The following is a 17,916-nucleotide window of genomic DNA, read 5'->3' on the forward strand; positions in this document are numbered from 1 at the left end:
TAAGAGAGCTTCTATGCCAGATATTCTATCCTAGAGATCAAGTTCAGTCCTCTGGGCATGGAATCACATAATATCCATCACAATTACAGGGAAGGTTGAGGTATGGGCCTCATTGACAAGGAGTCTAGCTCCGCTTGCAAGTTGGGGAGACCCAGGCTGGGTGTGGACTCAGGTGCCTGGACAGGTGATCTGTTCTGTGCCACCACTTTGGACCTTCCCAGTGCTTTCTTCCTTTCTGTAGCATTTCAAAAATTCCTGCCTCATAGCCAAGATATGACTTTGAATTATACTGCTTCAAATAGGCCTGCTTGCTCCACATTCCCTGTACCCCCCTGGAGTTTGAGCTGTGTTTGCTGTTCAGCAGAAAAGGGGAGGCCCCTTGGACCTTCAAAATGTCATCCAGCTGCGCGGCTGCCTGGCACGGAGAGCATTACAGCTGTATTTAATCTTCCGCGAGTGGGGTGACTGGAGGCGTCCCAGCGTCCTGGCGCCTGTGGGTGGGTGATTGGCTTGCCCCAACTATGCACTTGAGCTAAAGAGTGTTCAAAAGAAAGAGTCTTGTTACAAGATAGAGATGTTCCTAAGTGCTGCGTGTCAGGGGATGTGACGTGGACGGCATTCTGGCTCAAAACCGAAACCCTTAAGAGCTGTGGGAACCCCGGTTGGTTTTGCTGCACTTACTGGTTAAACGCACATCAAGGATTTTGGAAGGCAAGGAAAAAAAAATGGTACAAAAGCATAAAGGTGGCCTCTTAGAGATAGAATATTCTGGAGGAGAAAACGGGAGGAAGGGAGAAGATGAGGAGGAAGGAGGGGCAATTAAGCACAGTTGAGTAATTCAGTTTTATGTGCACAGAGTATGTCCCTACTGTATGCCAAGTCCTGATTCCAGTACCTGCAGTCATAGCCACTTGCTGTGCTCTGCTGTCCACAGTCAGGTGAGGTGTGCAAGGGAACGGTGTCACAGTGCTGTGGGTATCTTCTTGCGTGCTGCCCCAGAAGACTGGCTATGACCATAACCTTCGTTTCTAGTCCTCTGGAAGACATACCCTAACCAGTTCAGGACCTAGACTGTGTGGTGGAGGTCACTGCCTTAGCCCCAGGGCCAGCAGGTGCATAGTAAACAAGTTGAATGAACAGGAATGAAAATTTAATTGAAAATAAAAATACCAGGGATCAAGGAAAAACTCTTAAGTCCAGATATAGGTCACTATTAATTTTTTTAAAAAAATATTAATGCTTCTGTGCTTGAAGGTGGAGCAAGGGGTCTAGAGTTAAGAGGTAGAAGTGGCCTCTTCCAAGTTGCAAAAGGCAAGGAAATAGGTTCTTCCCCAGGACCTCCAGAAGGAATGCAGCATTGCTAACACCCCCAGCCCTCACCAAAAAAAGAAATCTCACATGAATCTCCTGAGAATCTTATGAAAATGTAGATTCTGGTTCTGATTCAGCAGGTCTGGGCCGGGGCCTCAGACTGCATGTCTGACCGGCTCCCAGATGATGCCGACACCTCTAGTCCTCAGCCCCACTTTGAGTGGCCGAGCTCTTTCTCTCTCCTAAGAGTGAGCCTGTCTTCCACCCACTGACCTGGCATCCGTGTGAGGTCTGAAGTACTGCATCCTACACAGGCCTCAGTCGGAGGAGATCGGAGAAGCAGAGGCACTTCCCCAGGAAGCAAGAGCTTGTAGGTTGGCTGGCTGACATCTGTAGTCTGGGGACCCTGAACCAGGCAAAAGAGAAAGCAAGTGAAGAGCTGTGCGTCCCCAGCCGACATGCCCCCTGTGCTCGTGCCCTGAGACCTCCCTGCCACAGAGAGCCTTGTGGCTCACAGAGCTAGTCACTAGTACCCCAGGGGCATGTGAGACCAAGGACCATTTTGTTAGGGGTCTTTGCTGGTGTTTGGCTCTTTGAAGTTCTTGCATGGACATGTTTGTGTGATGTTTGGACAGACCCAATTACTGTCCTCTGGAATCCAATCCAGCTCCACATGCCTGCCCTCACCGCTGCCTCTACCAGCATTATGCTACCTCCACTGCCCTGCCTCTCCTGTGCCACCCTCCACCACCCTTTCTGTCCCCTCCAGCTCATGCTCATGCAGTTGTATGTTGCTTTGGTGGTTTATACAGTGCTGCCACTTCAACCTGTGTAATAGGTCTCTACATAGAAGAACCCACAACGTTCCCTCCCCAGGTAGGGAAAAGGACCTGTTCCTTCCATTACATCTTTCTGCCCAAAATGCGTCTTCCTCACTGCACAGAAAGAACATTCCACTTCTGGTTACCAAATGCTTCTCCCACATCAAGCAATTCTCTGGGACATCAGTTGGGTGTCCTATAATTTAACTGAACACTGACACTGTCTTCCCAGAGTCCACTAAGACTTCCCCTCCCCCCACCCCTCCAGTAATCCAGAAGCCAATCACAAGCCTAGATTGTCACTTGTGCTTCTCACTAACCTGTTATAGCTCTGAGGTCCCAAAGCCACATGCCCACCCTTAGGTTTGATTAATTCACTTGAGTTGCTCATAGAATCCAGGACCACATGTACACTGACCAATTTATTAAAGGATATGATCACGGACACAGATGAATAGCCAGGTGAAGAGACACAGGGTGAGGTCTGCAAGGGTCCCAAACGTCAGTTTTTGTGCCTGTGGAGTTGGGGTGCATCACCCTCCCAGTATGGATATGTTCACTCACCCAGAAACTCCCTAAGCCCTATACTTTTCAGGATTTTATGGTGGAGACACCGGGTCTCCTTGTTAGGCCTGTGGCTTTTACCCTGGCAGAGAGAGCCTGCCCTGTGGAGAGGTGTGGCTGCACCCTACCCTGGGCACAGTGCAGATGCAGCCAGAGAAGGAGCTCAGGCCTCCCTGGGTCCAGTGGTTAAGATCTGGTTTATGGCTGTGCCAAAGCAGCAGGCTGCGTGGCTCACGTCACTCAAGGGGGACCAGGGGGAAGTGGTCTGTCATGTCACTGCATAACTTTGTAGAGCCAACCTCTAAAAGACACTTAGGTACTCAAGAAATAAGCAGCTCCCTCCCCCCACCTCTAGCTGAACCTATGATGTGGGCAGAGAGACGCTAAGTCATAAAATACAGATAATAAATGCCTCGCATTGTTTTGGCATTGTGCACTGTCAAAGAGCTTATGATACTTTATTTCATCTTAATCCTCCTAACGCCTCCTCTTAAGGTAGGCAGGGCAAGTATCATCCTTCTCATTTACAGCTGAGAAAATCGAGGCTCAAAGAGTTTACGGGACTCAAGGTCACAGTGCCAGGTCCAGAACATGAATGGTCTGCCCTGGTTTGGGTGTTCATCTGGACACAGGCTATCCCTGTTGTGGTCACCTGCCCTGGACACAGTGTCACCAGCCAGCAGAGATTTGGGATGGGGTGCTCTGCTCAAGTCCTGGCAGGTTGGGGATCAGCAGCTGTCATTCCTGATTTCATTATCAAAATATGTAACTCTTTAGAAAAACACCTGATAGTAAACCAACACAGTACTCTGAGAGTAGAGATGGTATCTGAGTGAGCCCAGGACAGGGAACACCCAGGGGAGGGGCAGGAATGCTTCTAGGTGGGAAAGGCACAGGCACTGGAAACCAGCAGACGAGGCCACACCCAGAAGTGGCTAATGTGGGGAGCAGCGGGTAAAGGTGTGCCACTGGCAGGCTAGGTTGAGCTCTCAAAGAGCCAGGGGCAGGAGGCAGGTTAGTCCAAGAGTCTGGGTTTTAAGAACCCAGGCCCAGAGGAGAATTAACCAAAGGTTCCTGTCTGGCCACAGAGTCTGGACCAAAAAAAAGCGTGTCTGGGCAAGAGACCAAGAATACCAAGAATGGAGCCTGACACTAGCCAGGCTGCAGAAGGCAGAGACTGCCTTTAGACTGCTGTCCAAGATAGAGCCAGCTTTAAGTGTTTAGGGTGGTAAGGTTCCACCCAGGGGAAAGCAAGCTGGCCTGGGTGGGGCAGGAGAGCAAGGAAGTGGCCCACAGGCCTTTTCTGTAGAAGTGGTTTCTCCAGCTGACATTGTGCAGAACTCTGTTCCCCATTGGGCTTCTCTGGATTAAGAGGGAAGGGTCTGTGTCCCAAAAAAATGGAACATACTGGGTCAAATACAGTTAAACAGGCTCCTCAATTACAGGAGGCTTCGGCACCTTTAATATGCAAATATGCAAAGCAGATTTCCAGGGAGAGTAAGAGAAAGCTAAAATTTCCAAACTTTTTGGACCCCTGACTCCCCCCAATACACATCTTAACATCTCCTGGAATACATTTTGGGAAACTCAGCTGGGCCAGCAGCTGCACCTGGAAGACTATGTGCTCCCCACACTGAGGCCCTGGCGCCTTCCTCCTCAGGAGTGTGCTGAAGAAGGCCGGTTAGAGGCAGATCCCTGAATAAAGCAGCAGCGTGATGTGAAGGTTTGCCCCCGTTTCGTCTTTGACACGTTTCCTTTCAGTTTTTTGTTCTCTAGGCCTTCTTAAAGTTTGATTATTGCGATCAAATATATTTGAAGCCGGTGTTTGATGTCTTGTACACTGGGCTTGGCTGTCCATATGCCAAATATACTAAAAAATCAGAATAAAAGGTTGACAAAGCCTGAGGACCCCAGACTTCCTCTGACCACCAGGATAGAAGGTGCCCAGCTTGTTACCCCAATGACCAGGAAGAGGGACAGAGTTGGGGGGAGAGGAGGGGCTAGACCCTGTGGATCAGTCTCGTCCCCTGTGTGGCAGCCTCCTGGGCTGGATTCGGCAACACTCTGTTTTGTGTCTGGAATCTTTGCTGTCCCTGTTTCTCCCACTCTGATCCTAACCCCTTTGTATGGAAAGGTCCTTCACGGCGATTGGGCTAGTATAGTGATTTTTGAACTTGGATGTACGTCAGAATTACCTGGAGGATTTAAAAAAAAAAAAGGCCTTATTTATGCACACAAGAGCTGGGGTGTAGGCCAGAGATGAAGGGTGGGGGAAGGTAAGAGGATTTACCAGGGACAGAGTGGGGATCAGAACAGGCAGATCTACTGAAATACACTGCTGAGGGGAGTAGCGGGCAAGGCAGGAGAGGTCTGCTGCACCATGTGGGTCACCTCCCTGGCCAGGGACCGAACTCGTGCTTCAGTGGCTGCTGCTAGTTTCATAGTGCTGAGAAAGAGAACCCCCAGCTAAGTGTAAACACTAAGGTTTGGAAGGTTAGCAGCTCCTCTCTCTACCTGGGGCAGGTGTGCAGGCAGAACTACTGATACGGCTGATCCTGAGCATCACCTGTAGGGAACCCATAGGCAGCAGGCACTCCTTAATTTCAGGTAATTTTTTTACAAACACATACTAACTTCAAATTCATCTTCAGAATTGAGAGTGAATATATATGACTTGCATGTAATTGGATATGCTAAACAATAATTTTCATTTGCCACATAAACTATTATATGCAGGTATAATTTTCAATATGAAACTGGACTCGATGAGATTAGATGACTTATTCAAGGTTATGGGGTTACCAGATAGTAGAGCTAGAATCAAAATCTGTCTGACTTAAAAAACTGTGCTCTTGAATTAAAAAGATAAACAATACTAAGTGCTGGCAAGGGTGTGGAATAACTGGAATCCTTCTATATTGATTGGCATGCAAGATGGTACAACAATCTTTGGAAAGCAGGTTGGCAGTTTCTGCTAAAGTTAAATGAACCCTCATCTGTCACCTGGCAACCTCATTTCTAGGTATTGATATGATAGAGAGGAATATGTTTACATAGACTCGTGTATAACGTTGACAGTAGTTTTGTCATCATAGTCCAAAGTAGGGAACTGCAGAAATGTCCAGCTACAGGTGAGTGGGATAATATAGCAACCTAATGGAATATAGCTCAGCAGTGAAGAAAAACACAGGGAAAAAGAATCACAACATATATGAATAAGAAAAAAAATCAAAGAAGCCAGATATCAAAGAGTGCTTTCTTTACAATGCCACTTATGTGGACTTCTAGAAAAGATAAAACACATCTATAGTGGGCAATGTGTAAGAGTTAGGGTATAAAACAGGGTCTGTTTAAAATCTCCATTTTACAGCTGAGAAAATAGCTTGTCCAAGACGACACAACTAGCGAGCTCCCCTATTCTTCTTGACCTCAGGCTGTCCTGCTTGACCTTGCTCCTTCTGCCTGCTCCCTCTTCTCTTGGGGAGAGTGTTTTGTTGCCTTTTGCAGAGTTTAAACCTGGGCTTACGGCTTCCCTCTGGAAATAACTCAATCCCCCGCAAGACTGGCATCACGTGGACTTTCCTGTGTTCTGTATCTTTAATCTCACCTTCTTTTCTTTCTTTTCCTACCTCTTCTGTTCTTTCTCCACCCTCGGAATGCACCTACTTGTTCTCCTCAAAACTTCTCTCCCTTGCTTTCTTCTATTTTCTCTCTGTCTATACCCACATTTCACTGCTTGGGTGTGAGCTTTCTCTTTCTTTATTCGTTGGCAAGGAATTTGCATGTCTTTGGAGAAGCATCTATTCAGATTCTCTGTCCATTTTTTAAACAGGTTGTTTGCTTTTATGGAGTTGAGTTTCTTGTATATTCTGGGTATTAACCCCTTGTCACATGTGTGAGGTGCAAATTGCCTCTTCCATTCAGCATGATGCCTTTTTAATTTTGATGATAGTTTCTTTCACTGTGCAGATTTTGTTTGATGTGCTCCTATTTGTTTTTGATTTTGTTTCCATTTTTTGGGGGGAATGACCTCCCCAAAGACCTGTCTAAAGCCAGTGTCAAGAAGTACATTGCTTATGCTTTCTTCTATGTATTTTATAGTTTCAGGTCTTACATCCAAGTCTTCAATCCATTTTGAATTAATTTTTGTGTATAGTAACTGGGATAGTAATCTAGTTTCTAAATTGGGGACACTATTACCATTAATTTAAATGGGAAAATTTTTGTGTGTTCCCCAATTCCCCAAAAATAATCTACCAAATCATATCAAATAGGGATGTTCTATTTTCAGATAGCATGGAAAACCTATGCAATGGCCATGCTAGTGCTGGGCTTTCATAGGGACCTGTTCCATCTTCTAGAAGGAGGGCTGCCCTGGGGACCTGAATTCCAGGGACCATTTAGAATCTCTTGTCTCCCAGAGTGTTTCAGACCTGCAGAGATACTGATCATATGTTCTGCTATGTAAAAGGAGTTACGAAAATAGAACTGAAAAAGAAAGGTCAAAATTGAGTCTCCACCATGGTGATGTTATCATTGATCCACTGGTCACAGGAGATGGGCTCTGAGCTAGTTTTCCAGCAAGTGGAAAAAACCAGCTGTCCCTGTGCACAAGGCATTCTACGCACAATCACAGGGCCCAGGGCACCCTTCTCTCTGGGGACTGATGCCCCTTGGCCACCTCACCACAGACAGGATGGGGTGCAGTGATGGCCTGTCACCTGCAGGTTCTAGGCAGGCCAGCTTCATGGCTATGTGACCTGAGAGTCACACAGGGCCCCTGCTCTGAAGCAACTCATGCTTGGATTAATGATGTTATTGCTGTCTAAAAATTCTTAATTTTTCAACAGGGTGCCTCATTTTAATTTTGTATTATACCCTATAAGTAATATAGCCAGTCCTGTGTCTAGGCCAGAATGGGGTCACCCTACAGGGCACTTAGTGGGGCGACTTGTTCCAGCTGTAGTTGCAGTATGTCCCAGGACTACTTCAACCTTTTAAATCAAACTTAGAAATGTGACCTCAAATAGACTGTTATAATGCAGGGTCCCCTGGCAGAGTGGGCAGAGAAAGCAGCTTCCTCCCAAATGATTTGGAAACTAGATCCTGCCCTCTGTTGTCTTCTAGACCCTGAGATATTCTCCAGACTGAGTGCCTACCCCAAATAATACCTCCAAGAAGGCTGCACCATCTGCCTCTTTCATAGGACTTTTGGGATAGCAATACAGACAGACAATTCCAGGTGGAATTTAATAATGTTCAGAAAGAGTCAGATCATGCAATGTGGCCACCCTATATGCCTGAGTGTGGGAACCTGGGATTCAGCCCTCAGTTGTTCTGTAAAAGAGAATCAAACAAGATCTTATGAAACCACCACCCATGTCAAGGAACCCTCCATAGAGGCCCTCTCCATCACAACTCTCCCTTCCTCTCAAAGGGACCGACTTTATTGGTTTGTAGTAATAGTTACATTGATTTCCTTTACTCGTTTCACCATCTGCCTCCATATTTAAATGAAATCACATTACATGCATTCTTTGCAAAACTCTTTTTCACTCAATTTTTGTGTAAGGTTCACCCAAGTTAGGGAATGCAGCCATAGTTATTCACATTCCGGGATGCACAGTTCTTTGCCCTATGTGTTGTTTCCCAGCTCACTATTGATGGACGTTGATCTCACTTTCCAATTTCATTTTTTTTTATGGCCAATGCTGCCATGGATATCCTGGCACCAGCTCCCTAGACTGACACATTTGCTAAGTTTTCTTTGGGAACTATAACCCAGGGATGGAATTAGTGGATTGTGAGTTCCCACTTTTTCAACTTTACTAGGTTTGAGTAACATAGCCTAAGGTTTTATATATTGTCTTTTGGAAATTTGTTTTCTCCCTAGTTATGTTAAAAATCATTCTTGATTTTTAAAAAGTCAAAAGCATTCTCATACAAATGCAGCCTTTCGCTCAGTAATTAATGAAGAAATCATTAGGATGATTAAATCTGGCAAAGGAGAGTTTGTCGGAAATTTGCATTATTAGTTAAAGGAATGCTGAAATGTTGCAAAATAGTTAATGTTAAAGGGTGATAAAACTGTAATCTTGAGGTTATCTTTGTTGCCAGTAAGGAATCTATAGTCAGCATGACTTTACAGAATCTGGGCTTGATTCAGGTAGTACAAAGTCAAACTCCCTGCATTTTAGATAACTGTATATTTCTTTTTGTTTTAGAGTTATTCATTTATGCATACAAGAACTGGAGTACAGGCCAGAGGTGGGGGAGAGGATTCATTAGAGACAGAGTGGGGAACAGAACAGGCAGATTGACTGAAGTACACTGCTGAGGGGAGCAGCGGGCAAGTCAGGAGAGGTCTGTACCATGTGGGTAGCTCCCTGGCTGGGATCGAACTCGTGCTTCAGTGGCTGAAGATAGCTTCACAGTGCTGTGTCTAAACTCCTTGCACCACCAGGGAGGTCCAATAACTATATTTCTTAGCTGAGCTTGTAAATAATATTGAGAAGACAATGGTTCCTCTCCTGCCTTTCCAAGTTTGGGATATTTTTTCTTAAAAATACTGTACTTTGCATATCTTCCAAGTTTGTGGTAAGGATCAAATGAGAATGTCTTTAAAAAAAAGTGCTTTGACTGTTTGCAATAGCTAAGCTTTGGAAACAACCCAAATGCCCAAAAATAGATGACTGGATCAAGAAGATGTGGTACATATACACCATGGAATATTACTCAGCATTTAAAAAAGATAAACACATGCAATTTGCAGCAACATGGATGGCGCTGGAAGGGATCATGCTCAGCGAAATAAGCCAGAAAGAAAAATAAAAATACCGGATGGTCTCACTCATAGCTGGAATCTAGAAAACTTAAATAAAGGACCAGGAAAAAGAATAACTATAAGAAAGTAAAAATCAAAATCAACAAACAACTATGAACCAGAGACACTCTATGGGGGATAGGGAGCGGGGCGGGGAGGGATTGGGGTCAAAATAAGGGGGTTGCAATTGTATGGGATATATAAAATTTATATTAAAAAGGAAAAAAAGTGCTTTGAAACTCTTGGGTACTACATATATATCTCCTCATTATGTTGGTTGGTTTACGAAGCCCCTTAATCATCTGTTAGAATTAATACTGATATGAGAAGGGAGCTAATTACTAAATACCAACTTTTGAAATGATTATTTTATCTCATAAATGATTATTTTATCTCATAATTTTTACAAGAAGGCTGAAAAGATACAGATTTGCTTGTGTACCTGGGAGATTGGAATAGCACTCCCTATCTTATTGGGGCTCTCTGGGAATTAATAAGTGATATAGACCTAAATGTTAAAACAGTGCCCGGTATATTGTAAATACCCGAGAATGCTGTTTCACTAGATGTTCAATCTGCCATTTGAACACATCTACTGAAGTCTATTTTGTCCTTAATAACAATATATTGCATTTTTAGAAATTCTTTTATAACTCTGTCTTTTTTTTTAAAAAATATTTAATTTATTTATTTATACAAGCACTGGGCACAGTCAGAAGCGCGGGAGCGGGGAGCAGAGCAGGCAGAAGGACCGAAGTACATTGCTGAGGGGAGCAGCGGGCGGCAGGAGAGGTCTGCACGCCATGTGGGACCCTCCTCCAGTGGCCGGGGAGCAGCCGGGGATCGAACCGGCACCGCAGAGGCCACGGGCAGCTTGGAACCCAGTGCTCAACCGCTGCACCACCGGGGAGGCCCCAACTCTGCCTTTCTTTTAAAATATGTCTTGCTCTCATGTTTTAAATTCCTTTTGTCTTTAATCTTTCTAAACATAATAAGACGTCATCTGTCTTTCAAACTATTGTTAAGTAAAATGTTTTGGGTCTAATCCCGCCATTTAAAAGATTTACTAGCTTTTATAACACATATACTCTAGCAACATAAATCATAGTCTTTCTAGATAGCTTTTAAAGTAATATATTGTTAACTAGAAATGGCTGAGTTCTTTAGGCCAACTGAATCAGAGGAGTTCAGTAATATCATAGCCTTGTGAGAATAAAATTCCCCCTTTTCTAGATTTTTATTTTACATCACATTTATTTGCACTTTGGCCCAATTCACTGCTGGAATCATGTTTCATATTTTTGAGTTATTCCCTTTCCTTGGACACTATTTTTTAAAAAAAAAATATATATTTTAAGATTTATTTATTCATTTATACAAGCACTGGGTAGTCAGAAGCGTGGGAGGGTGAGAGGATTCACCAGAGCCAGAGTGGGGAACAGAACAGGCAGAATGACGAAACACACTGCTGAGGGGAGCAGCGGGAGAGACAGGAGAGGTCTGTCGTGCCATGTGGGACCCTTGCCGACGGCCGGGGATCGAACCGGCGCTGCAGAGGCTGCAGGCAGCTTCGCAGCCCAGCGCTCAACCGCTATGCCACCAGGGGAGGCCCTGGACACTATTATTCTGTTTGATGACTGTCCTATTATGTAAAGAAAGTATGGCCCTGGGCCTGTGACCTCTCCCAAGTCTTGGTTTCTCTTCTGTAAAGAGGGGGTGATAATAGGACATCAGTGTTTGATTACTGTGCACCACGCTGCTTGTCACAGTGTTGACTTTTACTGGTATTATTTTTCTTTGTACTAATCTTTCCCCAGTAATACTTATGTTCCAAACTCAAGCACAACCTGATGTTACAACCATTTCAACAATATGAGCCCTATGCACAGCCTTGCCCTTTGCATAATGTGTTGGCTTCATCCACCCTCAAGTTTGGTGGTGGCTGTCCCTTATACACACCATGCTCATTCGTCTCCCCACTTGGATGGAATTTTCTCAGTCTCAATGAACTCACTGCTTTTGGCCTCTAACCAAATCATCTCTCCATTCTTCAAGCTCAATTAAACTTCCATGTTCTTTCTGAAGGTTTTTAACCAAGGTTATCCCACACTCATTTCTGTTTTGCCTTCATAAGCCTCTGTGGAGGGGATCATGGAGTGCAGGATTTGGGGCTTCATGTGTGGCTGTTCTCACGGGCCTGCATATTTTCCACAGAGAAAGGACATGGCCTGCATCCAGTGCACCTATGACAACACTGGGTTAAAGTGGGTGCTGTCAAGGGTCTTTTATTTTTGACTTTTTACATATATTTGGTGGAATTTGGGGGCTGATTTGTGGCTTTGTCTCTCCAGAGAGGATTTCTCTGTTTCTGCCAAGGTGTTTGTGGTTATCAGCTTGGGGCCACTTTTGTGCTAAGTTTTCAGATTGGGGGTTCAAGTAGTATAAATTCCAATGCCCAGTTCAAGTGAGGGTAGACTCAAGGTTATACATTCTATGGTTCTTTGAAGCAGGTGCTATTGGAAACAGACACTTGAGGATTAAAGAAAAAGGATAGAAATCTTGTTTTTAGTGGTTATTTTTGTTGTTACACTGTCAAAAGCCAGTAGCACAGGCTGAGATGTGGTGGCGCCTTACGAGGTCTGTGCTAAGTCTTTTAGTCTATAGGAAGAGGTGGGGGCAGGTTGGCTATTCCCATTATCCAGAACCAGAAACAGAAGCCCATCACAACACCGAGACTGGACTTAAGTCCTCAGGGCACTCTGTTCCGTTTTGCCAGAAACAGATGACGATGAACCTTCACAGAAGAAGGAAGGGGGTCTCCAGCCATATATTACTGTTCAATTCCCCAAACCAGTCTCTGGATCTCTTCGCCCCCTGACAGCCTGGGCCCTAGTACAATTCTTCACAGAGAATCTGTGCAGTGTGTCAGCTACAAAGCACTTTACACAGTTGCTTGTGTGCTAGCAGTGCTGTGTGGTGGGCAAAATGGGGTCTCTGATTTCAGTTATATAAATGAGGTACCCCAGAAACAGGCTCAGGCTGTGGGGTTCACTGTGCATGTTGCATAGTCAAGTGTTTTACTTGGGGTTCCCATTCTCTGGCACCTCAGGCTTTGGGAGCAGAGAAGTCCTTAGGTTGCAGATAATAGATTCTTGCTTGGTTTTTTGTTGAGGTGAAACTGACGTGAGATACAATTAGCCGCCATTTTGATTTTCAAAATGTTTTTCTCTCTCCCTGCCTGGGTTTTGTCCAGAATATAAGAGTGCTGTGGGGACGGGCGCTCAGGCCTCGTCCCTAGCAGGGACTACGTGGATACAACCTGTCCTAGCAGACTTGCTCTTGGTTGCTCTCAGGAACCTGACGATGGAGAAAGAGTTCTTTCATACATTTAGCTCATTGAGGAAATCAGACTGAGGACATGTGAAGTATTCATGTCCGATTCCTCTTTCTTCCCCTTTTAAATGACATTTCAAAATTGTTCTTTTAGGAAACTTCTCCCAGGAATTCCTTATTTCCAGCTATGCCCCAGGACTGAATCATATACCATCGTGGAGCTCCTGGTTTTTTGGTGGCGTTTGTCTCATCAGCTAAGCCATGACACACACAGCCTGGGAGATGTCACATGCTCTACATCAATCTGGTACAAGCAGGAGCATGAAAGGTGAGTGTGGGACACCGGGATGGTGGCCAGTCAGCTCCCGAATTCCAGCTACCATCAGCTGAGCAGCATTTCCCCCACCTTTGAAATAAGGGGTTTGGTGACTGAGGATATTGGCCTGGAGCCTGACAGAGGCTGACCTGAGCGCAGGTCAGCAGAGCTGGCAGCTCTGGCTGAGACAGGGCTTGAGGGCACCAACCCCACATCTGTGCCGCACAACAGATGGAAAGTGAGCACTCCAAGCAGGCTCAGCCAAGAATAGAAAAACTTTGGCCTTTATTTAAATTTGTCAATTTCAGGAGCATAGGCCCTAGGAAGTTGTGACTGTCCCTTTGGCTTCCTATGTCACCAGTGTCAAAACAAATGCTCTTCCTGGTGGCTGGGAATTTAGGATAAGCACACGTCAAGTCTAGAAGCCCATTTGTTCAGGCTTGGGCTGCTGCTCTCCGGCGACGGGCCAGGCCAGGCTGAGGTCCAGGTCTAGGCCCAGGTATCGGCTCACTTCCTGGGACACGTCTCCAGACTATAAATGCCATTATCCCGCAGCCTATAGCGATGAGGAGGAGAATTATCAACAGTGGCAGGAGCCAGCTGAACCAGGCGGTGTTAGAGGAGGCTTTAGTTTTCTTGAGGCTGTAGGTGCAGACGTAGGGGTGCGTCTGTGGAGAAGTAGAGGGTTGGGGGCCACTGAAAACTGGCCATCTGCCCACCTAAGACTGGCTAAGCCCCCACCCTGGAGATGGTACAATGACCTGGCACATTTCACAGCTCATCCCATGGTACAGCCCCTTGCGCTGCGCTGTGCTCAAGCGTGGGCATCAGAGTGGGCATCCTCAGCTGTACCTCCCTCTGGCTTCTCACCAGCACCTCCTTTCCTGCCAGCTGATTTTGAAGAATTGGGAACTACTGGGTGACCAGTGGAGGGAGTCCTGGGGAGCTGGCGGAGCCTCACCTCCATGTCCTTGAGGCCTCCTCTAGACCACTGTTTCCATCCACCCCATCCCGTGAGCGCCCAGGGCACAGGACAGTCAGCCTGGAAGGACGGCTGGTTCTGGAGCAGATTATAGAACCCCAAACCAAAAGGGCTGGGAAAGGAGGCATTTGGGTCCACCTGCTTGGCTCCTTTCTCCCCTTCCTCCCACCTCTCTGCATCCCTTTCTCCGTGACTATTACTGGGGTGGCTTCTGTGAGGAGTCCTGTGTGGAGCTGACGGTGCTGACCATCTCCTCTCACTGCCCAGAGAAGACATGTTCAGAAACAACCACATCATTGAGAGAGATCGGGGCTCATGAGAGGTGTCTGCAGAAAAGGAACACTGAGCAGCTGTGTGTCTGAGGGGAAGAGGGGAGCAGTACCCTGGAAGGGGCAAAATCCGGGCCTTAGTGGATGGGAACATTTTCCACAGCAGAAACAGGAATGAGCCTCCAGAAGGAATAGATAAATAGAATCGACAGAAGTCAAAGCATAGACAGAGGCTGTCCTGGGCCTGGTATGGGAAGAGGGTCCATTTTCCAGGTGGATAGAGGTATCCGGGGGATAAAGGAAGTTTTTTTCTCCCCCTGGACCCTCCAACAGGCATCAGGGACCAGGGCAGGATTTCAAGGAGCCTTGATGAGACTATAGTCACTCCCAGATAGGCTGTATGGTGGGTCTGACTGCGATTATTAAGATGGATGGATGGAGAAAGCAGACTGGGGCGACAAGTCAGGGGCTGTCAGTGGCCCTGGGAAGGGCAGTGTAAGGGCCTGGAAAATGGCACTGGAGGGAAGGGAGGAAGAGGATTATAGGCTCCAGAACCGACACATGGTATCTTAGTTCTTTGTCTTCTGACTCTTTTCCTAGCTGAGGGCCTCGCTATAACAGCTCGGCTACGCATGTTTTAAGACAGAGGACGTGTCAGACTCCTCAGGGGTAATGGCTGACTCAAGATACTGCCCAGTGCTCACTTGGCTGCCTCCCCTAAGCACCTCTCACCAGTTGGACCAGGTATTTTCTTCTGTCCCTCATGGCTATGTGCACCCTGAGGAGCTGAGCTGTTTCAGGGGTGATGAGGAGAGGTGCAATATGAGAATGGTGGCAGTGAATGAAGGGGCACAGTGATAAAGCCTCCCAGGGGCCTCCTTTTGCTCCAGCTCCTCCCCCAGGCATCCATCCCATCAGACAAGGGACATTTACTCACTGGAGAGGGGCACTTGAGGCTGGTTCGGCTGTAGGTGAAGTCGCTGAAGGTCGTCTTACTGTCCAGTGGTTCAAGCTGAAGAAAAAGGAAACCTCGATTCTTCCTCCATCAGAGGAGTATCTCACACCAGATTCTACCTCTTTGCATGGATGGGTTGAAACGAGCAAAGAGGTGAGACTTACGGCAGACACCAGCTGCCCTGGGGCCAGAGCTGGACCTAACTGCTGATTCAGAGCAGGTCTGTGTCCATCCGAACAGGAGAGGACCCTGGGTTTACACAGGATAGTGAGGCCCAGGACAGACTGGCCAATCTAGGGGTCCCAGCAAGTATATGGCTAAGGCAGCAACCAGAACTTTCATCCCTTGTGGATGGCTGTAATCACAGACTGCATTTTCAATTTTATAAAATGGTGATAATTATATTTACCAACTTCTTGAAGTGTGTGGGCCTAGTCAGTTTCAGGAAAACTTTGAAAACATATTGGTTTCCATGACATTGTTATTACACTTGGCTAGAAACTGGCGCTCTCTTACTGGAGCAACTCTCTTTTCCACGTAGATGAGAAGGTTCACTTGAAACATACTGGGGGGCGATTATGACTGAGCGAGGTTCTGCTTAATGCTTTTGACCCTACAATCCTCTTTTGCTGGGATCCTGCCCCCTGACATGTGGCCAGCACTGACAACGGTGCCCTGGCACTGTCATCTATTTGTAGACTCTGGCTGCCACCCAGCCTATAATCTGCTCCCTGACCTCATCAGCTCCTGATCCCAGGTACTGCTGAGAAGGCAGTGAGAGAATGCTGTGCCAGCTGCAGCCACACCTGCTTGTGATCTTGCATTTTGTTGTCATAAAGCCTTTTTCATCTGTCCCTCAGGAATACAACTAGAGGAGGAGGGGCTACCTGGTCTGGGAGAGACCCCACAGTACTGGACAGAGCTGTGGGCACACCGGCTGTGTGGGGAATGGCAGGCAGCTAAAGTGCCCCAAGATCAGGGGAGGACATTAAATCCAGTTCTGACAACTCACCTTGCATTGCCCTGAGTCTCAATGAGAGGATGAAATTTGAGCAGGTGTGAAAACCTGCAGAGGTATGAACCTATTCCCCTAAATCATATATAGTGTTGTAAACTAATGTTATCTCAGGAAAAAAAAAAAAAAAAAGCAAGCATGTGTGAACAGGAGGTGGCTTTCAGACTTAAATTTTTTACTTAGAGCTGAGGAAGCACAAGTCTATTATAACAGGACCACTTAGGACAGAACAGATGCTGAAAGTCAGGTTGGCTGATTTGCAAAGATATTCCAGGAACCAGCAGAGGAAGGTGAGGATCACATGGATTTCTCCCTTTCTACTGCTTGCCTGCATCAGCGTGCGACCTGCTCCGACAGCTCCTGCCCTCTGCTGTCCTCATCCACGCTCCACCCACTCTTACTATCGCTCCTCAAAACTCTAGGAAGTTATCTGGATTTGCGGGTGAACTTCCCAATCACCTCCTCTCTCTCATACCTACTCCATTTCGTCTTCAGTCTCCATCATTTGACTGAAGCCTTGGTCAAGGTCACCAGTGGCCCCCATGTTGCCTGATACAACTTGCCTGTCTTCATCCTGCTTGACTTTCCAGCAGCATTTGTCAAGGCCTCCCTCTCAAAACTCTTACTTATCTGGGCTCTCTGAACATGGCCTTCTTGTTTTCCCTCCTACCTCCCCTCTCTCCCATCTGTCACTGGTGTCAAAAGTTGGGATGAATGCTCCGGGGCTAGTAGTTGGTCCTCTTGCCCACCTATTCTTTCTCTAGGAGCTCTGTTAATCTACGCTAATAACCCCCATGTGTTTTCTAAATTTCCATCTGAGTTCTAAACTAATGAATCTAATAGCTTGCCAGACACAGTTTCCCCTGCTCTCCCAAAATAGAACATTCCTATTTGATATGATTTAGTAAGTTATTATATTTTTTTCTGAATTTAGGAGTGCTCACATTCCCTGGGCCATGGGTGTTCTGGCTTTGGCTTTGCAAAACTCTGGAGAAGGAGGCATAAAGTGTTCGGAGAGGAGAGGCAGGAGATGAAAGTGTTTAAGGTTTCAGCCAGAGCCTGCAGACACTATGTCATAGGGCTCGAAGGAGGAGACATGAATTCACCAGTTATATATGTGCTTATCACACTGGGAACTAGGAGGCAGATGGGGCTGGGGCCAGGACCCTGGGCAATTAGACCTGGGTTCTAATCCCTGCTCTGTCATGAAGCCATCTGGGTAACACTGCAGCTGTGAGATCCTGGGTCAGCTGCTATGCGTGCCTTTGTACTTCAGTTACAGGCCATTATGGCTCAGTAACCTCTCAGCTCCTTTCTGGTTCTTTATTAGCCTCTTATTTTATATCATTCGGAGGCGGGGAGAAAAGATTATAGCCTTAGTTTTGGATGAAAAACTCAACTATATATTTATTTCTCTAAATTATATAGCACCGGGTAAGATACTGTTAAGATGCTTTTAAATTTTGTTTTGCTTTGTTTTTGATGTTGTTTTTTAATTTGGAGTATCACTAGGGAGTCTCCAGTGTT

At 46.2% G+C, this 17,916-nt stretch overlaps 1 protein-coding gene across 9 annotated transcripts in view; it reads right to left on the reverse strand.

Moving 5' to 3' along the window:
- Positions 1 to 1,020: 1,020 nt before the first annotated feature.
- Positions 1,021 to 17,916, reverse strand: part of PLB1 (phospholipase B1) — a 115,727-nt gene continuing 98,831 nt past the window's right edge. For 8 of the 9 annotated variants that reach the window (XM_037528296.2, XM_054701245.1, XM_037528297.2 and 5 more), the window contains 2 exons: positions 15,357 to 15,431; positions 13,437 to 13,836 (listed from right to left, as the gene is read on the reverse strand). In XM_037528296.2, coding sequence (XP_037384193.1) covers positions 13,603 to 13,836; positions 15,357 to 15,431 — 309 coding nt within the window. In that variant the 3' untranslated portion in view covers positions 13,437 to 13,602. Of the gene's footprint in view, positions 1,037 to 1,584; positions 1,718 to 13,436; positions 13,837 to 15,356; positions 15,432 to 17,916 lie in introns of those variants that run through there. The other variant, XM_054701244.1, reaches the window with a different exon arrangement.

Source organism: Talpa occidentalis, unplaced genomic scaffold (assembly GCF_014898055.3).
Source record: "Talpa occidentalis isolate TD23 unplaced genomic scaffold, MPIMG_talOcc4v2.1 talOcc4.5, whole genome shotgun sequence".
In the NCBI taxonomy this organism is placed as follows: domain Eukaryota; kingdom Metazoa; phylum Chordata; class Mammalia; order Eulipotyphla; family Talpidae; genus Talpa; species Talpa occidentalis.